The sequence below is a fragment of the Lissotriton helveticus genome, chromosome 5_1 (genome assembly GCF_964261635.1).
Source record: "Lissotriton helveticus chromosome 5_1, aLisHel1.1, whole genome shotgun sequence".
Lineage (NCBI taxonomy): Eukaryota > Metazoa > Chordata > Amphibia > Caudata > Salamandridae > Lissotriton > Lissotriton helveticus.
The window spans coordinates 1,644,632,408-1,644,660,217 of NC_136065.1; the positions used below are offsets into that span (position 1 = coordinate 1,644,632,408).

A 27,810-nucleotide genomic window follows, 5' to 3' on the forward strand; every position below is an offset into this window, starting at 1 on the left:
ACCTGTATGGTGACTGTTGGATGAGACCCCTTATAAGGGCTTGCTTATCTTCTTGTGGTGCATGCAGCTTACATCCCCATCACGTTTAAATAATACCAACTCATCTGCCTATTGGCAATTGTAATGATATAATGTATTGCACGGTCACCAGAATACCAAAACCCCCACTATTAATAGACGGTAAAACGGGAGACTAACGAAGGTTTTCCTGTAAAAGAACAGACAATCTGTTGAAAGTATTGGTAAGTTTCTGTTACCAATTAGGTCTTCAGAAACCACTTTAAATTCCTATAAACCGCGACTGCCCCACTTGTGAAAACCAGTTCATTCACTGAAGAGACGTTAATGCTTTTGGGCTGACTTCGGTTTTTAAATTAGGTTAATGATAAATAATTCCATACAAAGCTGTAAAAAAACACTTTTTATTATTTGGAAAAGACAAACGTTCTTATTTTATTCAAACAGTGAACTGAAAAAGCAGCCACAATAAGGTGGAGGTGACACTACTGTCAGCTGGAGGCACCAGATTATCTTCCTGGGAAAACCTGTAAAATATTGAAAATGGAGAAATAAAAGAAAAGTAATAAATAATTAACACCAGAAAAATAATTAACAAAAAAATAAACAAGATCATGTACAAGAATATTGATTGAGCCTATTCGTGCCTGGGCACAATAAATAGTTATGCAGATATTTGTATTCTGAAACTCACTGGTACAATCAAGCATGCAACGACAGCAAAAACACATCTGCAAACCTGAAAAGATAAAACTCAAATCTCAGACAACCCACACACAAGTAACACGAAGGTCAACTATTGTTGAAGAATTGTTGAAGACAAGAATGAAACCAATCAAAGCGGTTAGATGGGTCTCTAGAATAGTTTCTGCCGGAAGTTGGTTGGACTGGCCCTGGGAACCCCCAACTTTTTTATGCACGAAGAGCTTAACTTAGCTTATGTGGAGGATGCAATCAGATCCGCCCCTAAGCTCCTATGTTAGCGTATCTAGCAACTAATTCACGTCCCTTAATCAAGATCCCTCAATCGAGACGTGATTGAGTGATTGAGGATTAGTTAAATTACAAGTCTGCTCAAAGAATCCTGTGGCTTGTCCCTGTTAGGTGCTTTGCCAACTCCGTGGATACACTTGAAGTGTACTACTCCTCTCAGGACGAGTAAGAGTGCGTGCTATAATGAGAGAGCAAAATGTTTCAGGTGCCAAGGTAAACCGGGAAAAGGAGGCCCTTGGCAAAACCACACTGAGAGACTATGTGATTATTAGAAATAGTGGTGGGCCAGAGCCATACTTGTCACTTAAAAGGTATCCCTGGGAAAGATCCCCGATTGCGAAATTTCAAATAGGATCCATTGGAAGTTACCTACGTTTAACAGCTGGTCAATTTCATCCTTCCCATATGCCCTCTTGTTTGTGTGACGGTATCCCCCCCCACCCCAACCGCTTGAGAACTTTATCTTATTCTGTAGTCATTACGCACTGTTTCGCCGTTGCCATTTGCTACCTATTCTTAGAATCTGAGGTTTGGGCCAATAAGCCTACTGCAAAGCAGACTGCTGGATCAGATAACGCACATACAAAATATAGTGCCAGCCTTTATTTTTTATGTATGTTATCTATGTTATCTGATCCGGCAGTCTGCTTTGCAGTAGGCACATTTCTAAAAAGTGTCCTTCAATGGCAGGACTCCTCAAATTAGTATACGATAGGTCTATCCACATAGAGTTTCATTGAATTGAGCTATTTTAAACATGTTTTAATCGATCCTGTTTTTAATCATGCTTTTGTGTCTTATGTATCCTTTTATTGAGCATTGCTGTTTCTATGTATCATCCTTTTCTGATTATTTGTAATAATCGAATATGGATCAAAGAAAGACGGTTTCCCAACCTTTTCTGTAATAAGAGCTACTTATGTTTAAAGAAAATCATCCCGGGCTACTAATTATATTGACCACTCCATCCAAGATTGTCAGCAGTGATCGCATCAGTGCATTTGGCAGGGTTCCAGCAGTAAAGTAAAAAAAAAGAAAAAACTGACAATTTTAAATGACTTTACATGGGTAATACAAAAAAGTCATAGCTGCAATTTCCCTAGCACCAAGTTAAAAATGTGAGCAATAAATCTCTCAAATTCATACATTTTTAAAAATTCACCTATTTTTCTCCAAAAGCAATTTATGAGTTCTAAAAATAGACACATTTTCATCAGGAAGAATTATTTTTTTTTTTTTAATGTTGCCATATATTTAATAATTCAACCTACCGAAAACTTCTAAATTAGTAGGCTAGGCTGTACACAAGAGAGCTACTCATAGGTAGCTGGAGAGCTACTGATATTTCACGAGCAACTTGTTGGAGATACCTGTGCTAGACACTGCATCAAAGCCCCTCCTACCGCTGTTAGGCCTGATATTCAGATCCTGAGGCACAGAGGTACTGGCCAATCCTGTGACAAGTACTTTTTGTAATCTTGTGGTGCCAGAGGACTCGATACATCTACACAGCTTACTGAATGTCAAGAATCTCCCATTCAGTCTTCGACAATTACGGATAAAAAAAGACAGAGGAGTCCAGAATTACTCTTGAAAGGTGGTGTAGGTCTTGGAACTCAGGTCTAGGTAACTCATAAAAACACAACATAATTTGATTGGGCCAGTCAGGGATACATTTGAATAAAAAGAATATGTTTACTAAAAAAAAAATAGGCAAATAATATAGTTAAAGGCAATAAACAGTAAATTATAGGATTGTTTAGAGCAGAATTTCTTAGATTCATTTTTGGTCCATGCAAGCCACGATATCAAAGAGCAAATACAGTTATCTGTATTCTAGGTGAAAAATCATACTACATTTTGGTTTGGTGTAAAAACAGTGGCATAACACAAGCATCTGAGTTTAACACGGTCAAGGTTTTACAGTGTGTCATACAGAGGAGCCACGCCGGATACCCACTTTCCAAAGAGAGGATTCCAGACCTCAGTAGTTTACAGTGGCAGTTTCAATTAGAGGTGGAGTTATTGCTATCTAGTTAGGGGTGTGGCTGGCAAAGGGTTTCACCAGTTCCATAAATAATTTAAAAGTCTGCCTCTTTACTTCCTTCCTGGCCAATAACTAATTGTATTCCCTCAACCCCGCCCAACTTTCAGATGCTCCCAAATTTTGGGCACCGTCTACTACATAAGGTCATCTGTTAAGTGGGGAATGTCAAACTAAACAGGCCACAAGCTGGGACAATCTGCACCAGCAACCCTTGCCAAAATCAAGTACTCATTTACGAAGGAAGGGCAACGTTGGCGAGGGAAGAGCTACACAAAGGCCAAAACCCCGACTCCCCTCAAGAACTAACACTTATGTCGTGGAACATAGGAGGGTTAAACAAAAAACGGGGATCAAGGAAGTACAGGATTACCTCGCCAAAGGGGATATTAAAGGCTGTCAAGAAACCTGGTCAATGATATCAACACCCATAGAGGGCTACCATGAACATCGGCTAAACGCAACAAAAAAAACAGTCTTTGGACGTCCCTCAGGGGGTCTTTCAATCTTCATAAGCCATGAACATAAACTCAGAACCACAGAAATAAGAGTAAATTCCCCAGACCTGCAAGTAATATCAATTGCTGGTTTTAATGAAGACCACTGGCCGCTCAACTTGCTGCTCATAAACTGTTACATCAATCCGGCAATGACCGCTGCCAGCATTGAATCATTTACCAACATGCTGGAAGATATAATACTCAAATACGAACATTACCACGTAATCGTTGCAGGAGATTTTAATTTTAGAAGTTTGGACGGTGACTCTAGTATACCAAACAAAGGGCACAAGGCGGGCCCACTGCTCTCTCTTCTCAAAAATGTCAAACTCAAATCAACTCATCTCATGTTGAAATTACGTTCACCCTTGTGGTGCCCAAAGCCATCATTTCGAAATATATCTTTTTTTTTTTTATTCAAATAATTTTTATTGAGGAAAAAAGGAAAATAAGAAAAAGAATACAGTACAATAAGGCTTCAAATACATAGATTGAATCAAATGCGTTGTTAGACGACATTACACAAAACGGAAATGAAAATGAAAAAATGTAGTTACATGACAATCCAAGCTATTAGTAATCCAAGCTATTAGTAATGAGGTCAGGTACAGGACTCCGCAGCCGAAGGGCCAGTCACGGGAGTATACAGCATGAAGTGTTGCATCACGGAGGATCAAAATGAAAGGAAGATATATCAAGTGATTTCCAGAGTCTCTTATTGGAAGGTCACCAGGCGGCAGATTGCAGTGCCGGATTATCCGCTTCTCTCAGGAAGGAGAGCCAATCCTGCCAGATTTTAAAGCTAACTTCTGATGTGTTTTTCCATTTGCATAAAATCACCTGGCAAAGCTCGCCTGGTATTCAGCATGATGTACTTGGAGTGAGGCAAGTGAGCTAGATCCATGGTAAGGAGGGACGGTAAAGGCGCATGAGCGATGATAGATTTCTCAATGGTTAACCACATTGGTACATAAGATGAGGAGTCTACCAACCAATGTGCTCCCTGCTTGCAGAGGAATGCTGTCTGGTAATTCCTGAACGAAGGAAGACCCAGGCCGCCCTTTTCTTTCGCCAGTTGCAGCTTTTTCAGTGATACCCTGGCTTTCTTTCCCTGCCAAAGGAATCCGGCAAACAGTTTATCCACCTTGTTGATGAAGTCATCCGTGAATGTCATGGGGAGCATGCTGGCCAGATAATTCACCAGTGGGGTGGATATCATTTTAAGGGTTTCTGCCCTGCCCCACCATGAAAGGAACTTGGGTGACCACCCGTTCAATAAGGAGGAGATCTTTTTTAGGGTTAACTCCTCATTGATTTTTAAAGTGGAGATTAGATCTTTATCAAAAGCAAGTCCTAGGTACTTAAAACAATGCGGTTGCCAAGTAAGACTGGAACTTCCAAGGATATCTCTAGTTCCAATGTTATTCAGAAGTTTGACCTCCGTTTTATCCTTGTTCAGCTTGTAGCCCGAGACCCGGGAAAACTCATCAATGGTAGCCATGAGTGCGGGGATAGCTTCATCTGCTTTCTCCGACATAATAAGCACATCATCCGCATAGGCGGTGAGTTTTATAGTACAGCCTTGAAATGGAATACCGGCAATAGCATCGTTATGTCTTATGTGGTAAAGGAATGGCTCGATTGCCAGCAAAAACAAAGAGGGAGAGAGGGGGCACCCTTGTCTTGTTCCCCGTTGCAATCGCAAGGAGGAGGAGAAAGAGCCACCTGCCCTAACCTTTGCAGTGGGACAGGAATAGAGGGACATTACTAGTTTCGTGAATGTTACGCCCAGGTTGAACTTATGTAAGACTGCTTCCAGGAAGGACCAATCGACTTTGTCGAAAGCCTTTTCGGCATCTAATGTTATTGCCGTAGTGGGTGTATCCAGAAGTTTCCATTTCTCCAGAACGTGTGCTAGTACCCTAGTATTATCACTAGACAGTCTGTTTTTTAGAAACCCTGCTTGAGAAGGGTGGATTAATTGGGGCAGTACTCGCTGTAGGCGAGCCGATATGATCATAGCTAGAAGCTTGCAGTCAAGATTAATTAGGGAAATGGGTCTATAATTTTTTGGGAGGGAGGGATCTTTACCATCTTTTGGGAGTACTGCTATTATAGCCTCAGCCAGGGTACCTTTAACTTCACCTGTGTCATTTATTTCCCGAAAGAGGTGGAGAAGAGGTTCCACCAGCAGAGAGGGAAAGGTTTTATAAAATTTAGCTGTGAACCCATCTGGGCCGGGGGCTTTTCCACACTTTAATGATTTGATCGCTTGTTCTATTTCAGTAGCCGTGATCGGTTCATTAAGGCGTAGTTGCTCTTCAGACGAGAGCTTTGGTAAGTCACATTCGTTTAGGTATTCCTGAATCCTGTTCTCCTCTACAGATGTGTTTTTGGCATATAAGGTTTCATAAAAGTCTTTAAATACTTCCGCTATCTTGTCTGGCTCTGAGTGACCAACCCCTGATGTGTCCTTAATGACATTGATTGTGTTCTTCTGAACTTTGAATTTGAAGTACGCGGCCAGGCTTTTGCCCGCTTTATTTGCCTCACTGAGTTTAAACCTACGTCTCCTGTCCAACCATACTCCAGCCCTCTCACTCACTATTTTATTATATTCATACTTCTTGTTAGTCATTGCATTCAGTGTCGTGTTCTCCCTGTCTATCTGGTGTTTACTTTCTAGCTCCAATATTTCACGCTCTAGTGCCTCTAATTTCATGTTATGATCTTTGTTAATCGCTGATCGAATTTTAATGCACATCCCCCTAATCGTGCTTTTCAGGGCCTCCCATCGAACAAGATCGGAAGTATCCCCCCTCTCATTCAGATCCAAATATGAGTTAATAGCAGACTGGATAGCGATCCGGTGCTGCTCCTTGTTCAGTATTTCATCATTCAAGCGCCATGACGTTTGTCGTGAAGAGGGCTTCACGTTGGTGATGGATAGGGAAATACATGAGTGATTGGACATAACTCTTGGCTCTATTCACGTATCTTCTATCCTCGGGACCCCGTTCTGTGTAATAAGAATGTCATCGATACGAGAATAAGAGTCATGTGGGGAGGAATAGAACGTGTAGTCCCTATCTGTGGGATTTTGTAGTCTCCACGCGTCAACAAAGTGGAAACAGTTGCATAAGTTAATAAACGCTTTGTGCGATTTGTTCGGCTTGAAGGTGCACCGTGAGTCCCTATCTAGGGTAGGGTCCATGGGAAGGTTAAAATCCCCAGCCAATAGGTGTACAGCCGAATCCGGAATGGTCTCAACCTGCTTAGCCAGGTCCTCCCAGAATTTTAGATTGCAAGTGTTAGGAGCATAAATGTTAGTAACATAGAATTCCGTGTTGTCTCTGCTCAGTTTAGCTGTAACCCATCTGCCCTTTTCATCTGCTGTTGATGAAAGAAGTTCAACTTTTGATTTTTTCGCTATCAACACTAGTACCCCGTTCTTCCTCCCCACCGCCTCAGCTCCCACCACCTCAGAGTAATATTTATTCCTTAACGTGTAGAATTGTTTAACATCAAGTTTGGTCTCCTGCAACAGAACAATATCCTCTCTCTGTCTGCGTAAGTAATCTAGTATCCTTTGCCTCTTTATGGGTTGGTTCAAACCTTTTACATTCAGGGACAGTATCTTCAATTTGTCTACAGTGGCCACGCCAAGCGGCGTATCAATTGTAGGGTGTACCATCTTAAAACGTTACGAACAGTACATAATCCACTTGATTCTTAGCTAAGCTTGTTATATGCAATCCATTACGTGTAGAGACAATGACGTACCCAAGAGACATGGTAAGTACAGCAACCGACCAACCAAGATAGCAAATAGTCACGTAAGGTTGTGGGAATGACATGCAAACGTCAATTGTAATCAGTACAAAAAATAAGAGAAGAAAAGAAAACATACAACACATACCCTCCCCTAGCCCCCTATCCCCCCCACCCCGCCCTCCCCAACAGCAAACAGTACGCATGGTGACTTGAGAAAAATCGCAGCGCTTTCCTCCCGTCAGTACTTATCATAGGAACATTGGAACTGTTTCCTCAAACAATTAAACTTTTGCTAGTCCTGCTAGTCATACTAAGAGATGTAGACCGAGTTTAGAATCCCAGTTACATTCATGCTGAGGCAAGGACCCATCTATATAACAAATAAGCAATCACCTTTGAGCATTGGGTAAGCCAGTGGACGGATTTATATTCATCCCCATTATCAGAAAACCCTTTGAAAACAGCGTAGTACTAGGTCTAAGAGATCGAATGCGAAAAGAGGTTTCCTGTTATATATAACCTGTTATATCCTACCAATCCACAACAAGGTCAACATTTTAAGTATAGATTGAACACAACCCCCAACATCAACCAACCCATCATCCCCATTAGGATCATTAATCACCAAATACACCAGTATATAGTACGTAGCACAGTAGTAGGCCAGAACAGTAGGATGCCTTAAGTCTGTCATTTCGTGTGGCGAAATAGCCATCATAGTCAATAACAAAGTCAATAACATGAACAAAACCCGGTGACTTATTCACCATGTCGGGTTGCAGGCAAAGGTCGGCAAGGCACCAGTATGTATTCATCCAAATGTCAGTGGCACCATTATGCCACATGAAGAACAACAAACCTGCTACCACCATGACCATGAAAAGTCTTACCATTGGTCATAGCATATCAAAATATCAAAAAGAGCGCCTTACATAGGTAGTTTGTAAGCAAAGGATACTCATTTGTAGCCAGAAGATGAGGCTGCCATGGTGTCTGAATTGTTGATGTCCATATCTCATTCTTCAAGATCATCCAGCATTCGTTTGAGTTTCATAGGGTCCGAAAAGATGTGAGGGGATCCTCGTACGATCACTGTATTTCGCTGGACCTATGAAGCCATACTGAAAACCCTTTGATTTCAGCTGAGGACGAAGCGCTAGGAACGCTTTCCTCACATCCACTGTATTCTTGCTGTAGTCCTGCGAGATGTAAATCTTGGCGTTCTTCCATAAGATGTGGTTGTGTTTCCGAACAAAAGCAAGGATCTGTTCCACATGCTGGTAACGTAATGGCTTGCATACGATAGGTCTGGGACCTTTTTGGGTCTTAGTAATTCTCCCCGGCACTCTATGCGCCCTGTCGAATTCTAGAGGATGGATGATGGTCAAGTTGGTGGCCTGTGTGAACCATGATTCCAGGAATGGCACACAGGAGCCCTGTGAATCCTCGGATCCCTCTGGTATGCCGAAAATGCGGAGGTTCCCCCTCCGGTTCCTGTCTTCCAACTCGGCCATCTTCCTTGTTGTTTGGTCCGAGGCTATGTTCAGACGTTTTAGAGTTGCACATGTTTTGACTTCTATATCCTCCAATCGGCTTATCCTTGACTCAGTCTCTGCAAGCCGTGCATTGGTATCTCGTATGTCTTGTCGTATTGCTACTACTTCTTCCTTAGTCGATTTGGCTAGATCTTTCACTTCATCCAATCTGCTTAGGATCATTTCTATTGCTTCACTAGTGTCTTTCTTGCTTTTAATGGGTGAGCTTGGGTTTGAGTGGTCAGATTTGACCCTTTTTAGGGTTTTTTGCTCCTTGGTCTCCATTACGACGACTCTGGACTTTAACTGCAGGATTATGAAGTCCGCAGCTGTAAGATCGTGGGACTTATGTGTACCCTCCTCGTTAGCTCGTGGTTATATCACGGCGTGGCTAGCCGACCATCAGCAGCTGAGAGGTAAGAACACAGGGTGCAGCTGGACATTAGAGTGTGAGCAGCTAGTTTAACGTACACACAAGAGACGGTAGCAGGACAGAATGTCATATATGTGACGCGAAGGGTATTGCCCCCTGGTAAGTGTGCACAGTGACCAGCAGTCGTGGGGCGGACTCAGTAGCAACGGACTGCTTTCGTTTAGATCAACTCTGTATACCCATGGTTGTTGTCGATAGTAGCATTCCTGCCCTCGGTCAGGTTAGATAATCATTCCTCAGGGTATAAGCGGCTCAGACAAGCTTTCCTGGACTGCTATGTAGTACTCAATACCGGAGTTGGCTGAGCTATTATGTAAAACACCCGCTCTTCTGGTTGTGAGGTGTCGCGCCCTCCATTTTGTAAGCGCTCCTTTCAGTTATGGCAGACAGTCAGTAATGGCGGTGCAGGACATATTTAGATCGCATTTTATCGGGCTCAGATTACAGGGCATGCGACTTTAGGGCAGCATGTACAACGGCGATTTCAGTAGTTGCGTGCGATAGTGCAATAGAGTGTTCTCTAGGCCGCCTCACACAGTCGTTTTGGGAGCCGTCAGTCACACGTTCCCCTACAACGATACTGCATACTTCGGAATCATGCACGCATCCAGATCTCGGGATTCCTCTTTTGTAATACACTCCGCTGTGCCAAACTAGTACAGATTCAGTGCAGACTTAGCTCATTTCCATGCAGACGGGCGCCTAAGCAGAGGCGATTCGCAATTCGCGGCTGTAAATACGGGCGTCCGCCATTTTGCAAAGGCTCCGTCTGTGGGACAGTTCGGACCACGGTGACTGGGATAATTATAGATGGTACTCACGCGTGCATTACGGAAGCCCAGACACTCGTTATAGTCTCTGCCGGACTCGGACGCATAGGCCCCCTTGTGTGTGGTAGATTAATTGACCCCGTCCGATGGCTGCAGAGGGCACCATACGCTCGCACTCCCGCCGGCGTCAGAGGCAGGAGCGCACCAGTTCCCTTCAAAATGTAAAGCCCCTCGATCTCCTCCACGCCTGGAGGTCAGCTCATTTTACGCTCCTTACTCTCCGATTCACAATTCTGGGAGCGGATCCGATTTTGGACCAGTGGAAGAGGTTCCAGTCCCATAAACGAGGCTACATTACGGGAGGAGAAAAGCCCTAAGCCGCCATTTCTCTCGGCGTCCAAACCACGCCCCCATTTTCGAAATATATCTATCGACTATATTTTAATCAACGCGAAAATGGTTGATAAGTTGAAAGAATTTCAGGTCGATGACAGAGGAGAAAGCGACCACAGGCCTCTATGTGCAACATTCTACCTAGGAACGGCAGCAGACCTCCAGAAAACGATGGGAGAAACCACAGGGGAGGAACATTTCAGAGCCATTAAAAGAATAAAATGGTCAATCAAACTAGAAGGGAAAAAGCAGAAGTGGGCAGCAGAGTGGGAAGCTAGAGGACCGTGGGAGACCAACCAAGAGACGATTGGGCACTGGGAAGCACTAACAGATGACCTGTGGCGGAAACCGGGCAAATAAGGCAAAAAAGACCTTCCCACAAGGCCCCTTTCTTAAAGAACCCACAGATACTGAGGAGCTTGAGCCAACGCAACGGTGCACTTAAGAAGGCACTTAGAAAAAGGAAAAACATAGGCTCATTGGAAGAGGGGGCCTCCATAAGTGCACTGAGAGCCGCCTACAGGAGGGAAGTAGACTAGCACAAGAAGAAAGAAATGGAACAAAAATGGCTCACAGTATTTGCCTTGTTAAAGGAAAAGAACAATGCCAAATTATGGAGGTATATAAGCCGCCTGAGCTCTCAGCCCGGAGGCAAGGCGAATAACAATGCAAGCAATGAATGGGAAGTGTATGTAAGGGGCTTATATACCAAAGGAACATCAACCTCAGAGCAAGCCCATCTAAAGAACACCTGGGAAACAAGCACTGACATAGACACTCTCCCCGAGCACATAGATGATGCAGGAACGACACCTGAGGGTAATGGCTTCACAGAAACTGAAGTTATAAGTGAGATCAGGAAAAGGAGGAATGATGGGGGGGCCAGGCCCAAACGGCATCCCAGCCCTGGCATCCAAAACAGCCCAGCCACTCTTCTCCTCAATCCTCACCCCTCTATACAATTTTGCATACTTAACGGCAACAATCCCACAAACATGGAAAGGATCAATTCTTTTTCCTATTCACAAGAAAGGTGACCACTCAAACCCCATCAACTACAGGTTAGTGGCCCTGCTGGACGTAGAAGCCAAAGCCTATGCCAAATTACTATTGAGAGAATTAGAGGACTGGGCTCTTAACAACAAAATACTACCATTCTATCAGACCGGCTTCAGGGCTAACAGTGCAACCACAGATAACATAATGACCCTGGCCTATCTTTCAAAACGAGCGGTGATAAGACAGGCATCTGCCACTGTTTTGCTGCTTTGTCGACTACAACACAGCCTTTGACAGAGTCGATAGAGGCAAACTCTGGGGAAAACTGTCAGGCTGGGGAGTTCCATCAAAGCTACTGAAAGCCATTATATCCCTTTATGAGGGGACCTGGGTACAAGTCAAGTTAAGCCCCACACAGTGAACCGATATCAAAACCAAAGTAGTCGACATATTGTAATTGTAACCAGCATTTATAGAGTGCACTGTAACCCTATGGGTATCCTGGCGCTTAAACACGTGAGATCAGCTAACCTCGGAGTATATTGGAGGGCACAGGGTCAGTGAAGCTAAAAAGACAACGGCTGATTAACTACAACAGAGAATACGTGAAACGTAAAAGACTGTAGGAGGCACTTGAGCTTTTTGGGGGTTTAATTTCACTCCTTTTTCTACCCACTCTTGCCATATATCACTCGGAACGCTGTCCTATTTCTTTGTCTTTCTAAGTAAGCTGCCTCCATCTAACAAAAAGCAAAAAATTAACAGCTGTGGTATAAAACAGTCTAGAAAATGAACAATATCCAGCTGAATGATAGTTTTAAGACAAGGGGGAGTCAGAAGAGAAAACCTAGAGGAAGTTCTTTACACAAAAATGGTTTCCAATTTTAGAATTTATTTCGAGAATGATGTGGCAAAAGTGTTAGTAAGCGAAACCAAACGAGGCATGGAACAGACAGCGAGGATTTGACAGAAGGAGAGAGGATCGTCTGGAAATTAAGGTAATGTCTGGTGTAAAAGAAGGAAGAGTGAGCAGACTACAGTGATTGGGCATTACTTGTAATAAGCTAGTATTTGTGGAAGAACAAACTCACATTGTTAGCGACATTCCCACTTGCTTTATTGCTCCTGGCTGACATAGCATCACATGCAAGAACATACGGAGAAGTGTGGCTCAATGGTTAGAGCGGCAGACCCTGAAGCAGAGGTCTAGCCCGGGACCAGGGTTCAATTCCCCGCCTCGGCGGGTCTTGGGCTCAAAATTCCACAGACCTGATAATTCTCGCCTCGGTGCCTATTCCAATCATGGAGTCCCACTCTGCAACTCTGGGCAATAGCTTGCTTAATCTCCACAACGGCCCCCACAACGCTAAGGATGCCTGGCCTCCACCTTGGGGGTGCCCAGGAGTGGACACCTCACAGGGAAAGCCAGGATTGGTTCCACAGCGGTATTCGTACAAGCGCCTTGAAACCCTTGCGGGTGAGTAGTGCGCTATACAAGTATCAATTTACATTTACGCCACACGAGAAAAGGTGACGTCTCACAAGTAGGATCCCTAAATCACTCAGTAACTGTCTTCATACCATTTGTTATTCTTCAATTGCTGCTGCCTGGGGCACTGAAGGATCAGCCAACAAAGTTGATAACAACCAAATGTAGGATGGTGTTGGCAAAGAGGAAGTCTGCGAAGGCACGCTCGGGTGAGATGCCCTGGAAATCAGCCTTGTTCTGGGGGTTGATTTGAATTCGGAGGCACACTGTAAGTAGATAAAGAAAAAAAGAAGCATCAAAATACATCCTAGGTAGAATGGAAATATCTGCTAATCCACAGAACTGGCATAGGTAATAGATATAGTCCAGTGCTTAATATATCATCTCTCGAATCAAGGGATGATTATTTTAATCCCACCTTCTTCTCTGGAAGTACACTGCATGGCCGTAGGAACATTTCTTCATCTCCCTGTGACTGAGGTCCCTCGGTTTCTAAAATTATAAGCTATCAGAAGCAGTGCAACCCCAGTTTTCAATAAAATGTAAATATACAATAATATTCACCTATATTTTGAGCATGGTATCTAAGAACATTCCACAGTGCCAGCATAAGGAATCCAAGAGCTGGGGATAAGGATTTATGAGATTTAGACAGAGGAATACAATAATAAGAACAGACTAGATAAAACACAAAGAAAGTTAGCATCATAGGGAAAGTCAGTGATAAGAGCAAAGGACTTTCAAGATAACTGTCAGCTGTCTACAAACAATGCTATATTTAAGAGTTGTACTCTCGCTTTGCCCTTTCAGGAAGCATTAGCTGCTGTATTCACGATGGAGAACACTTAGAGCTGTGAAAAAGGAATTAAGTGACAGAGACACACAAAGGCCATTATGTTATACCTAAGGGAAAGGGAGGAAGAGTTGACTTAACAAATCCATGTGGAAACATATTGGAAATAGGAGAGGCCAGAATAGCGGAGTGTGGAAACAGATATGAGAGAAGCAGAAATAAAATAATGAAAATCTTGACCAAAGGTTGATACCACGTCGTGTGGTCTGGACAGCTGCTAAGATGGCCTGATATTGAAAGATCTTCCACCTATTTGCCTGAATAATGGCATGGTTTCAACGTTATATGTCACCTAACATGCAGCATCTGACCCACGCAAGTGTGCTGGATGGCACATTTGTTGGCAATTTCTGGTCCGGCAGATGCTGATTGCCAGAGCTCCTCAATGCCGTAGATGACATGAGGCCTACTGCCTTCGGCCACCTTTAATGATTTACGGAACTAGATGGGCAGACTGTTGAAACACTAGGCCCATACGGGAAGAACTTATGTACTGGGCTGTAGATGGTGAAGTATGTGTGTGGCCCGGCCCCTCCCGGCTGTATGTGTTGGTGGGGTGAGGCAGCAGCCTGTTACCAGCTACGCACGTAGAGGTGCTGGTGTCCCTTAGAATGGGCCGGCAAGTTGGCTACTGGTAAGCTTCACTGGGGACTGGAGCATGGATACTGGGAGCTACAGTAGAGTCTGCTGGAGCGAAAAGGGCTTGAATCTAGTTGATAGATCAAACTGGTGCACAGCCTTGTAGACTGGCCCAACACAGAACATAAAACAAAATACCAAAAGATCCAACAAGGGGATCATTCTATATCTTACTGACAAAGTTGTTGCTGAAAATTCATCAATATTAAATTGCACTGAAAATTAATTGTTGATATTGAGCAACAAAATGAGACAAATGGCAGAAAACCCCAGGAGTATACAAATACAGCTGTTTATAGCAATCAAAAGTATTACAGTCCATGAACAGGTCACATACAGTGTTTATCTACTCTTGCAATGAAGTAAATAATCAGGAAACCCATCTGTAGATGAATACATGATATCCACGTTGACAAAGAATGGCTTGATTATGCAGAAGCAAAGGGTGGATGGACGTCACTGTTCGGTCTCTTAACTCATTAATATGGAAGACCATCATCCAGTGACCATTATGGTAGGACCTTCATTGGTTCCTATTGTCAGCGATTCAACTGGGGTATTAAAAACATCCAGTCAAAGTATGTTCTAACGGCTGTGTGAAGAGTTAGAACCACCGGGGGACTGCGATGGTCTGTACACCCTCCAAGCCACACCCAAGCATTTGGAAACGAACCTGATCTGACTACATTATTTGACTGGATGTTTTTAATACCACAGTTGAATCGCTGACAATAGGAACCAATGAAGGTCCTACCATAATGGTCACTGGATGGCCAAAAGAAAAATAGGCGCTCTCGTACCTTCAATGTCCTGATGAAGACCCCAAAATGAGGTTTCAACTAACCCTTACACTACGAGGGGTCGAAACGTAGACCAGACCATACTACTTTCTCTTAACATAGGAGGAAAATTAATGGAGTGAAACCTATCCTATGTAAAAAGAGATATATGGAACTATTGATCTAAATTAGACTGTAAAGGTCCTATTATTGAGTTCTACTGAGATTGTGTTATTGTCACAACACCTTTACACAGTCCCCACACCTTTCCCATCACACCTATCCCACTTAACTACCTTTCTCTTTCTCACTGAGAGTGCGCAGATATATATTTATGTAAATACCATGATATAACTTTGATTGATAAAAGTTATAGGCAAATTTTATGCCTTTCTTTGCAAGTTTAATGGAATTAATAATTCACGGAACTTATTGATTGATGCTAAGTGTCCGGTTATTCCTATGCTAAATAAAATGTAAATTGAATTACTGGACTGGTGAATATCTGTAATACGTACTGTATATATTTGACATTTGTTGTCCTTGAAAGAAATAGACACTGACCCCTCTATATGTACCTAATCGTTGACCCAGGTCAGATAGTTTTAGGGTATACCCCGTTGAAAATTGCCACGCAGTACGAGTATAGGCACAAGCATATGTCATACCATGGTGACCTTTAATTGCGGTCTCCTGGTGAGCAGCAGCTCTTGGCTATTGTTTACTCGACAGATCTGAAAGATTCAGAAAGCTATAAAACAGGTAAAAAAATAAAGGTTTTCTTATTTCATATTTGCTATTCAGCCATTTTACATTAAAAGTTAATGCTCTGACTTTAATTCTTGGTGCATAAGAATATGCACCAACTTGGTGCATATTCTTGGTGCATAAGAATAGAACATTGGTGGTAGACAGAAGTCACGAGGTTCGGTTTGTTATCCACACCATGCATCTGCTTCACGTCCCCCTATTGCCACCTATCATTACCAGACTCTCGCCTTGCTGGCATAGGTGCGGCCTTAGGGCATGCCACAGACAGTACTTTGTTGCCCTCTGGGAAATGTTTGTGAGTACCCATTGTATAGATGTTGAGAATTTGTTGTACCTTTGATGAGTCTGGCTTCATTGGCAGATGATGAAGGAGCTAGCAGACTGAAATATGACTGGAATGTGCCAAAGGCTCATACATCCCTGAAAAAAAAGTATGCCAAATTAAAGTGGAATGACGAAAAATAAGTGCATTCCACATGTCCTGTCAGAGAAAAAAACAAGCATTTACAATGCAATAGGTCTCCCAGTATTAAAGTTTGAGCTATTGGCATTGTATATTACAATGTGTTACATTAATTTGTTATCAAACTCTGAATTGTTGTATAAAGATGATTTGTGTCACGTGACTTCCCTACCATCTCCTGCATGGCCTGCTGCCTGCAATGTCGTAATGCAAGAGGATGTTCCTGAAAGAACTTTACAATCTACTTCAGTATCCCACAGTGGCCCGCACACACCGTCTCACACTGCATCATGATGACTGACTCGCCACTTTATTTATTCATGTGTTTTTGAGCGCGGACTTTACCCGAAGGCGAGCGCTTCACAATAGGAACAAAACCGATACATGATGATGAGCCGAGCGTTACATCTTAATTACGTTTTTGAAGTTTTACGTTTTTTAACTTTAACAGAGGAGAACGGACTCACCTGACCTGAGAGGGCTGGGGTCGCAAGGCGAGCTGGAGCGGATGAGGGCAGCTGAGGGGGGGAGGGGAGGCAGCTGAGAGGGGGGGGCAGCGCAAGCCTCAAGGCTAGCCAGGTAGGGGGCGGACAATTTAAATGATTGCATGCAATTTGCAAATAAAGGCCCCGCCGGTGATGAGTCCTGAGTGACCTGAGAGCTTGGCTTTGTCTTCTCTTCTCTGCTGCGCGGCGCACGCCCCTGATGTCACACGCGCTTGAGCTAATTGCGCAATGCGCATGTGTTGTCCCTGCCAGCTGGTCGTGTGCGCGTGAGGAAAACTACCGTGGGGCGGGACTTCCGTTTCCTGCTGGAAGCCGCGCCCACGGAGTGCCTGCCCAGGAGAGGAGCGGTGGCGGCTGAAGTCCGGAGTGGCGGTAAGTGGGGGCGGGGGGGCGCTCGGTGCACTTGTGAGTGTGTGTGTGCACGCGTGTGTGTATGCGACATCGGGGGTAGGTTCTCTGTATGTGTGGGTGCGTGCGTGCATGGGCGCTTGTGTGTGTGTGTGTGTGTGTCTGTGTATGCGTCTGTGTATGCGCATGCGTGTTTGGTGAAAGAGCTTCCCGGGAGACAGCAGCTGAGCGCGTTCGCGAGCGCGTGCCCCGCTCAAATCGCCTCCTTGAGGAGGCAATGCGCGCGGCCAGTACTGTCTCCTGGGGAGCACAGTCAGTGACAAAAGATCTCCTGGCGGACACAGCGCTGACGCGCTGTTAAACGCCAGGAGACCTAAAAAGAAAAGAAGGGGGGTTAGCGTGGAGCCTTCGATAAACAAAAGTGCTTTGTGATGGTGCAGCCAAGTAGTGAACGCTGTTTCAATTCCGCCCTTGTCAATGCACGTGCACAGTTGCAAAGAACACACTTCCGGCGTTTTCAAAGAAGCAAGAGCCCAACAATGTCTGTGCTGGTAAATGTCCATGACGTGGCGCTGTCACACTATAACACAGCTGGCACTGTCCTGTGACATGTGTCACACCTCTACTCCATCCTGCTTTAAGCCGAAACATTCTATATATGCTTGTAATTGTAGGAGCGTGAAATAAAACTGCAAGCCCCAGAAACCAATGCGCTGTTGGAACAAAATGAAAGAATGGGTGGAAATGTCACACGCGACGTAGGACCCCTTGGTAGCTATTCACTGTAAGTGCAGTCTGTGTGCATTGATGTCAGTAACAGGCACACACTGTTGTTGTAAGGCCGCACGCCATTTGCAGATCAGTATAAGGGAGGGGTGTTTACTTTAGAACAGAGTGTGTCTGTGAACTGTATAAGGCTACAGCTTAATACAACTCAATCCTTACAGTTACTATTAAACGTCAACAGAAGTCCGAGCCAGCATAACCCAGAGCCCCGGGCACCCATATCGGGTTACAATGCAGATGCATTTATTGTGCAAGATTACTTTGTGCTGTGCCTGATGCAGTACGTGACGTCAGTGCAAACAAACTGCAATCGGGAGGTATCGCAGAATCCTTGTCCCGTTAATATTAATCAGACAGGGATGGGGTTTGCAAATTATTCTGAAAGGCTGTGAATGGAGGCCGAAGACGGCAAACCCCCCTCCCCTTCATACCCCCCACCCCCATTCTCAGCATGATAGAGAGCTGCCCCCGCCCCTCAGCCTGGCAGAAGCTGCAATGTTAAAAACACACACACTCACAAACACCCCTTCCCCAATTGAAAGGACGTCCCATCGGGGAAGCACGCAGCTCTACGGATCCCGGCAAAGTGAAAGCTGTAACCTAAGGTACAAAATAATGACATTACGACATAAAACAGTCATTCATTCTTTTTCAATTGTCCACGATACCGCAGGAAAAGGAATTCTCCAGTTTACAATTTTTGACCTTAAGTGCACGTATGCAATTGAACTGTTGTTTGGGGCTCTGGCCACCTGTTTCTTTCTGTAATGCCAACATCCCCCTCCTCTCACCCAGCCCCCTGCAGTGTTTTGGTTTGCTAACCCCTTGCTGGCAGGGGAGGAGGAGGGCAGTGATTTGTGAGCTGGTAGCCATAAATACCCCGTGGGGGGTTAATGGGTTGCCACATGTTAAAGTTTATGGCATCTTTTAGGGTAACATTTCTTAACACCTCTCTGCTACACGTCTCTACGCACCCCAGGTCCCCACACAAGTTTCTGTGATCTGCCCCAGAGCTGATCTTTCCATGCCCACTGGAATGCAACGGCACTTTCAGCTCTAGGGCAGATGTCAACGGCACTTGTTGCTGCCCTTTGGAAACACGGAGTTGCCATAAAAACAGCTGATACCATTTCGATAATGCTCCCCGTGTCCTATGACACTTCTTCAGGCTTTCATGCATACCTAAGCATGCTGGGGCTTGTAGTTTTTTTTGGGACACAATTTGAAGACTGCCCTACAAAGCTGTTGACTTAAAACCCAAGACAGGCTGAAGGCGTCACTCCGGACACAGGGCCACCTCGTAGTTATCCTTCTAGGATTTCTCAAGGGACACTCGCTTCACTAGCATCAATAGCCCGCCATTTGGATTTGGACAATACCTTAATTTCGAAGGGGTAATTAAACCATCGATTGTGAGATAACAGACCCAGTTAGACTGCCGCAGATGATCTGACCAGTTAGAATTATTCGAGGAAGGGTTAATTCATTAAACTTGACTTCAAGACATTATTCGTCATCATGTGGCCCAAAAATAACAGTAGGGATTGTTGAAATGACAGGGGGTCACGTTGACACAAGAAAGCACAACAAACCCAGCTCTTCCCTCAAAGAGCGCGCGCCGCAGTCAGTCACCAAGCTCCCCCCACCTCCCTTTGCTATTCCAGTCACAGGCCTTACGGTAGCAGGGGCCGCAAATATCCCAGGCCCTTCCCGCACGCCACGAGGCTTTATTCCACGCACCTAAAAATAAACCATACCTAGGCCCAGAGAAGCCGAACTGCCATTTTCCGAGCTGGCGCGAGCGTGTGCACGTGAGGAAAACTACCGTGGGGCGGGACTTCCGTTTCCTGCTGGAAGCCGCGCCCACGGAGTGCCTGCCCAGGAGAGGAGCGGTGGCGGCTGAAGTCCGGAGTGGCGGTAAGTGGGGGCGGGGGGGCGCTCGGTGCACTTGTGAGTGTGTGTGTGCACGCGTGTGTGTATGCGACAGCGGGGGTAGGTTCTCTGTATGTGTGGGTGCGTGCGTGCATGGGCGCTTGTGTGTGTGTGTGTGTCTGTGTATGCGTCTGTGTATGCGCACGCGTGTTTGGTGAAAGAGCTTCCCGGGAGACAGCAGCTGAGCGCGTTCGCGAGCGCGTGCCCCGCTCAAATCGCCTCCTTGAGGAGGCAATGCGCGCGGCCAGTACTGTCTCCTGGGGAGCACAGTCAGTGACAAAAGATCTCCTGGCGGACACAGCGCTGACGCGCTGTTAAACGCCAGGAGACCTAAAAAAGGAGGTAGAGTGTTGCAAATGGTTGATCAAAAGACGTCATGGTTAATATGTTAAGTCTGCATGTGGTATTATAGTATATATGGTGAAAAAATACAAAGGGATGCAGGCTTTATATGCTGCTGGTGGGTTGAACATTCGCCATAGCCTCTGTGTACTGGTTTAGCGTGCTAGTGTTGCAGCATAATTAGAGTTGGCTTTGAACCCTGCAGAAAGATAGGGGCTTTAAAGTGGGAGCTAGCCCAAGATACTTGGTTCTATGGAATGGTTATAAAGAAATATGTACTGCTACAGCTAGGGCCTTTTCAAGTACCTCTTGAACTTGCAGCACTTGACACACATTTAACCCGCTTTTGGAAAAGGGGGGTGGTGATGGACAGAGTTTCTGAATGATGCAGAATACTCTTACCAAGTCAAGAGATCATGGTTTTAATCCATCACCGTTTTTTAGCTCACTGCACCATCCCAGCTCAGAACCTGGCTATATGCAAATTAGTCTGTTCCTGTCCCAGTGCATGATGGGAACAGGGCAAACCAAACTACCAAGCCAGTTCTTATACTGGGAAGGAAACAAGCTCCCGGGGACCGGTTTCTGGCATCACAGCCTTCTTCGGCCCGGTTTGCTTGAATCCTGATGGTGCAATGAGCAAGGGACTCACGTCTGAGTATACCCTCCCACACATAGTGTGGATAAAACCGATTTTGGAAAAGGGGGGTGGTGATGGACAGAGTTTCTGAATGATGCAGAATACTCTTACCAAGTCAAGAGATCATGGTTTTAATCCATCACCGTTTTTTAGCTCACTGCACCATCCCAGCTCAGAACCTGGCTATATGCAAATTAGTCTGTTCCTGTCCCAGTGCATGATGGGAACAGGGCAAACCAAACTACCAAGCCAGTTCTTATACTGGGAAGGAAACAAGCTCCCGGGGACCGGTTTCTGGCATCACAGCCTTCTTCGGCCCGGTTTTCTTGAATCCTGATGGTGCAATGAGCAAGGGACTCACGTCTGAGTATACCCTCCCACACATAGTGTGGATAAAACCGATTTTGGAAAAGGGGGGTGGTGATGGACAGAGTTTCTGAATGATGCAGAATACTCTTACCAAGTCAAGAGATCATGGTTTTAATCCATCACCGTTTTTTAGCTCACTGCACCATCCCAGCTCAGAACCTGGCTATATGCAAATTAGTCTGTTCCTGTCCCAGTGCATGATGGGAACAGGGCAAACCAAACTACCAAGCTAGTTCTTATACTGGGAAGGCAACAAGCTCCCGGGGACCGGTTTCTGGCATCACAGCCTTCTTCGGCCCGGTTTGCTTGAATCCTGATGGTGCAATGAGCAAGGGACTCACGTCTGAGTATACCCTCCCACACATAGTGTGGATAAAACCGATTTTGGAAAAGGGGGGTGGTGACGGACAGAGTTTCTGAATGATGCAGAATACTCTTACCAAGTCAATAGATCATGGTTTTAATCCATCGCCGTTTTTTAGCTCACTGCTCCATCCCAGCTCAGAACCTGGCTATATGCAAATTAGTCTGTTCCTGTCCCAGTGCATGATGGGAACAGGGCAAACCAAACTACCAAGCCAATTCTTATACTGGGAAGGAAACAAGCTTCCGGGGACCGGTTTCTGGCATCACAGCCTTCTTCGGCCCGGCTTGCTTGAATCCTGATGGTGCAATGAGCAAGGGACTCACGTCTGAGTATACCCTCCCACACATAGTGTGGATAAAACCGATTTTGGAAAAGGGGGGTGGTGATGGACAGAGTTTCTGAATGATGCAGAATACTCTTACCAAGTCAATAGATCATGGTTTTAATCCATCACCGTTTTTTAGCTCACTGCTCCATCCCAGCTCAGAACCTGGATATATGCAAATTAGTCTGTTCCTGTCCCAGTGCATGATGGGAACAGGGCAAACCAAACTACCAAGCCAATTCTTATACTGGGAAGGAAACAAGCTTCCGGGGAAAATCGGTTTTATCCACACTATGTGTGGGAGGGTATACTCAGACGTGAGTCCCTTGCTCATTGCACCATCAGGATTCAAGCAAACCGGGCCGAAGAAGGCTGTGATGCCAGAAACCGGTCCCCGGGAGCTTGTTTCCTTCCCAGTATAAGAACTGGCTTGGTAGTTTGGTTTGCCCTGTTCCCATCATGCACTAGGACAGGAACAGACTAATTTGCATATAGCCAGGTTCTGAGCTGGGATGGAGCAGTGAGCTAAAAAACGGTGATGGATTAAAACCATGATCTATTGACTTGGTAAGAGTATTCTGCATCATTCAGAAACTCTGTCCATCACCACCCCCCTTTTCCAAAATCAACACATTTAACCCGCTGCATATTTTGTAGATTTTAGAAAAAATTATAAATTTCCCTCTGGCTGAAACGTTTCCAAAATTACAAAAAGTACTCCACCTGAGTGGAGCCTTGTCTAATACACTGGAAAACATAACTGGTCACTTCTTAGTTGTTGATTGCTGAATAAAGTCATTTAAATTGGGGAAACTTTTGCCAGAATACTATTAATATCTAATATGACGGATTGGGTGGGAGGGTTTTTGTCTGCAGCAGGTAACAAAAAACTATAAGTAATTAAACAGAATTCAAAAACGATTAAACTAATGATTTCCCTTTCGCCATGAAAAACATTTTGTGTCACTAGTCATGTAAGTTCATGTTTACATAACAGACGTCCTCAAAACATAAATCATTTCTAGAGGGAATTAGGGAATTTATACGAATACTAAACATGATGCATCTATTTTCAAGATCTTAAGTCTTAACTTCATATGTGCTTGCTGAGACCCATTCAGAACAGACAGGAAATGTATTGTACTGTTCTGCAGGACACATTCTTAATAGAAAGACTTGTTCCCAGAGTCCATGTAGAGTGAACAGAAGTTAAACAGCAACTGAAAGCAAGTTTAGAAATATAACTGGAATGAATCAACAAAATGGGGGAGGCGACGATTGGACGCGCAAACAAGTCGCTTTTATTATAAGACGTTTGAATGATTAGGCTTGTTTTCTGCTATGTACATTATCCTACATCTGTTTTTCTCTGCGAGGTAAAAACGATACTGTTAATAAATTGACATTCCTGTGCTTCAGTGCAAATTAAAACGATTAAGTGTTGGTAAAAAATGTTTACATACGATTTTTTTTAATCTGTATCGTTTTTTCTTAAGAAATCAACAAGTTATAAATAGCGCTAGGATCTACACGTGTACTAAAATGTAAAAGAGTTCTTCAATAACAACAAAGACTATGTTCTGTGATATAATGTCCATGGGATAATACGCCACATAGCATGCCCATTAATTCTTTCTTTCTTTTCCAGCACTATTTATGTATTCCTATAATGATTTGGTTCCTCCACTGCAGGATTATCCGCGTGGGCCTGGCTACATTGCTAAGCCTGGTGACAGTTGTTTCGGGTCTACCCGAAGAAACAAAAGTGAATTGACTAACTGGCTATTGGTGGGTATTGCGCCATTGTTCTATATTGCTAGGTGGTTCAAAGTGATTCAGAAAGCTACGACATCATTCAACATGCTATTAGTGGTGACCTAGGCTGTCCGACATGTTCGTGGCAGATGGTTTTGTTGGGATGGCTGGATAAAGCCTTGAATAATAAGCAAGATGTGTGATTGGAAAGGGTTCATACTTACCACCCAGAATAAAGGAGCCCACGCAGGAGCTGAATCCAGAAAGGAAGGAGTTGAAAGGGAAAGTGCCCACCAGCAAACAGTATACAAACTGCATGCCCCCTGTCAGCAGAATGTACAGCAGGAAAGCATCCAGCAGCTTCAGCCGCTGCGGGGTGGTGCTCAGATACTCATCCAGGAAGCGGGACACCACTGACAGCACGGAGGTCGACATGTCTAATCGGAACTTCGCTGGGGCACTCACAGGTACACGGGGACAGCACGCCAGCAGGCAGCAGCAGGGGGAGGTGACGATTTGACGCTCAAACAAGTCGCTTGAATGGAGAGGATGTCGAAGTACGTCAAGAAGGTCGCCATCTTTGACATACAACAGTTGCTATTGGTTTGAGAGAAGACTAGCGTGTATTATTGATTTTTGTTACTTAAGTCAAATGTTTTTGTCAACAAAGATAATTAAGTAGTACTTGTAATTTAAAAAAGCAAACGTGAAAGAGATTAAATATGAACATGTTTTATCTTCTAAAGGACACTATAACCATTTCAAATATTGCAACGATGATCTAAGTTACAAAATGTTCCTGTTTTTTAATAAAGTGCATTGGGAGCACTGTTGTTCCCCGTAGCCGCATTGGTTTCTACCTACCAAAAGAATAGAGGAGCAGACATATTGTCCTTCTTTCCTTTTTAATATTGTATGTACATTGAAGTTAGAGAGTGACGTGGCGTGTATACACGGGAAGACGTGGAGCTAAATCATCGACATAGAAAAGGACACAGTAGCCACGCCCTTTCACGGAGCCCTAATAAAATAGCCATAGTTGAGGGAGACTGCACGATGTTCAAATGCAAGGATAAACCTTTTTATGGGGCGGTTTTGTACAGCGCAAACTCGGCCCGAATGTATGGGAGGGCTTTACATGAGACGAGTTACGTTACACAAGGACACATTTTATTTTTGGTAGGCGCGGGGAGTTTAACGTAAAGTAAAAATCTAATTGTAAATCCTTTTGCCTTCAACTGTTGATATTACCATTCATAAATGGCCTTATTATATGTGATTATTTAGAGACTACCATTTCATACTGTAGTCTTTCTTCAGTTCTCTGAAGAGTTCCTGAAGGAGGAAGCACTGCTACCTTCCTGTCTGCTGTGAATCAATTGGGGGGACTAAACAAGCGTAGTTGAAGGCTGTGGTATCTTTTTTTTAGGTCTCGGCCTAGTGGTACACTTGGCAGCAGAGTTTGCGCAGCCAGAGTCCTATTCTATGGCAGGACGGAGGCTCCGATTATGCTTACTCAATTTCTTTACTGGCAAACAGCAGCCAATCAAAATGCAGTAAAGAAAAAACAACTACATACCCAGAAACACAGGGTAACCATAGAGTATGATGAGGTATAAATAGGGTCATAGAGGTGAACACTTCCTCTTTCTTTGCTGCTTCGCAGCCAGTTAAGTGCTTTTACATTACTCGCTTATTATTATAACTGTGTAGCCTTACCGCTTTCATTGCTTGACTTATGCTTTATTGCTGGTGTCTTGTAACGCTGTGTGCGTAGTTCTGCGCTCGCGTTGCCGCTTTGTCTGTGTGCTTAAGCATTTTGCAGCGCGTCTTTATCCCTAAACCGGCTTCTGTGCCGGTGCTTCAGGAGCGTGTGCGTCACCTCCCGACAGGGTTTTTCTTAACCCGGTTTTCTTTTGTGGAGCGGGAGCGGAGCTGAAAGGGCGCGCGTCTCTCGCGCACCCTTTCTAAGCGGCAGCGGCTGTTCGCGCATGCGCGGTGGGTTGTTTACACGTCTCTTGGAGCGTGTACATTTTTCTCCACACGCCGCCTGTGCCTCAGCCTCACAGACACGGAAGACTGCTTCTGAACGCCCTGCTTGCTGCCGCTTGAGCTCCTTGACGCCCACAATCACTTAAAAGTTTGTGGGTTGTAAAATTTTGATTAGGCTTTTGCCTAGAGTGGTAAAAATTGTTAATTTTCATATCGTGCAGGTCTGCTCCCTCCACATCTAATTCAGTACTTTTTTCACAGTATCCCTGTGTTTTCAGACTTGCGCAAGGGGTACCACTCCCCCAATTTACCAGGCTTTGCCTCTTTAAGTGCTAACCTTCACTGGGCATTCTCGACTCACCTGTCGCCATGGCAGACTACTGTGACAAGGAAGGTTATGGATATTATGAGGAGGAGGAATCCTCAACTTCATTTGATGATTTTATGGGCCAGGCACTTTGTCAGGCAATTGCGCCTCTAAAGAAACATCTGGCAGATTATGCTGCGCAACATGGCTGGGTGCCTCCTTCCTCTGGGCGTTCCAAAAAGTCCCCAAAAAATCCACATTCCGGCCACTTTGAGAAACTTGCAAAAACACTTTCTGCTCCTTCTGCAAAGAAGCGCAAGGTGTCCTCTCGTTCTGATCCTCCATCTGACACGGATGACGACACGTCCTCGTCTTCTTCCTCCGAACCTTCTAAGCCTCCTCCCTCCAAAAAATCGCGAAAGGAGCATTATGTTGACGCGCCTTCTTCACCACAGCTATTAACCTTGAATCCCTCTGACATTATACACCCACATTCTTCTTCTTGGTTGCCTGCCCCCGAAGTGGCTCAATACATTCAATCCCACATCCGTCAATCCTTTGACAAGGATGTGAGAGCGCGTTTGCGCTCTGAGTGCCCACGTCCTGATTTACCAAACAAGTTGGCCGCTACTCCTGATGTGGATCCTACAATGATCACTTACATGAGGAAATATTCGAAGGACCCTACCAAAGGCTTAGATAGATCGTGGCGTTTGTGCCAAGACAAACTTTTGGATCTCTTGGGCCCACTTACAAAAATTCTGAATTTGGGATACCAGGCCAAGGAATCTGGTTCCATGATTGACCCCGATGAGCTGGTCGGTTGGTCTCAGCGGGCTGTCTGTATACTTGGCAACGCTAACTGTGCCTTGTCCACTGAGCGCCGGCGCTCCATCCTGGTGAAATTAGACCCAAGACTTACGGATTTGGCCTCTTCGGAGTCGGGCCCTATGGCCCAAGGTTTACTTTTTGGTACCCCCTTCCTGAAGGAATTGTCCAACTTTGTTTCCACCTTTAGTGGCCTTGACAAGGCCCAGTCTAATTTGAAACGGGCTTTCCGTCCGGTTTTTGGCAGGGCCGGACGAAGGGGGCGTTCGTCCGGCCGTGGTTCCGACAATGCTCCCCAGCGAGGGAACAAGTCCCAACGTGGTGGTCAACAGCAATATTCCTCAAACAAGTCTTCCTTCTACCCATCTAAGAGGAATAGAGGACAAACTGGCAAAGGTGGATACTCCGGAGGTCATGGAGGACGTCAAGACTCTTCCCCATCAGGTGAGCTTGATTTCAGCTTCAAATGTAATTTTGGGGGGAAGGATTCAATTTTTTCACGACAATTGGCGTTTGATCTCAAACGATGCCTGGATTCTGGAGACGGTGAAAGGGTACAAAATAGAATTTTACTCTCGCCCTCACCAAGATCTTCGGCCTCGCCCTCTTGTTTTTTCCCAACAAGATCAGGACTTCATATCCGCGGAAGTCTCCTCTCTTTTGACAAAAGGAGCCATCATTCTAACTTCTCCTCATCCCCTAGGGTTCGTGTGCAATGTTTTTCTTGTGGAGAAAAAAGGGGGAGGATCTCGTTTGGTCCTCAATTTAAAGGACTTCAACGGCAATGTGGTTTATCACCATTTCAAGATGGAGGGCATTCATCTTCTGCGAGACCTTCTTCAAGAAGGGGATTGGATGGT

The 27,810-nt window shown here is 44.8% G+C and overlaps 1 protein-coding gene across 1 annotated transcript; it reads right to left on the reverse strand.

Annotated features, from left to right (window-relative positions):
* Positions 1-406: 406 nt before the first annotated feature.
* On the reverse strand, positions 407-24,333 carry DAD1 (defender against cell death 1). Its single transcript, XM_078644857.1, has 3 exons — positions 24,048-24,333; positions 13,041-13,214; positions 407-545 (listed from the first exon to the last, which is right to left on the reverse strand). Exons 1-2 carry the CDS (start codon positions 24,256-24,258, stop codon positions 13,084-13,086), a joined length of 342 nt encoding a protein of 113 aa, XP_078500983.1. The 5' UTR covers positions 24,259-24,333; the 3' UTR covers positions 407-545; positions 13,041-13,083.
* Positions 24,334-27,810: the final 3,477 nt, after the last annotated feature.

Bases quoted from the DNA above. Each gene is read 5' to 3' on its own strand.
- DAD1 (XM_078644857.1), bottom strand. From the start codon at position 24,258: ATGTCGACCTCCGTGCTGTCAGTGGTGTCCCGCTTCCTGGATGAGTAT. The intron at 13,215-24,047 runs GTAAGTATGAAC...ATCTACTTACAG, and splicing joins GGGCTCCTTTATTCTGGGTG to TGTGCCTCCGAATTCAAATC.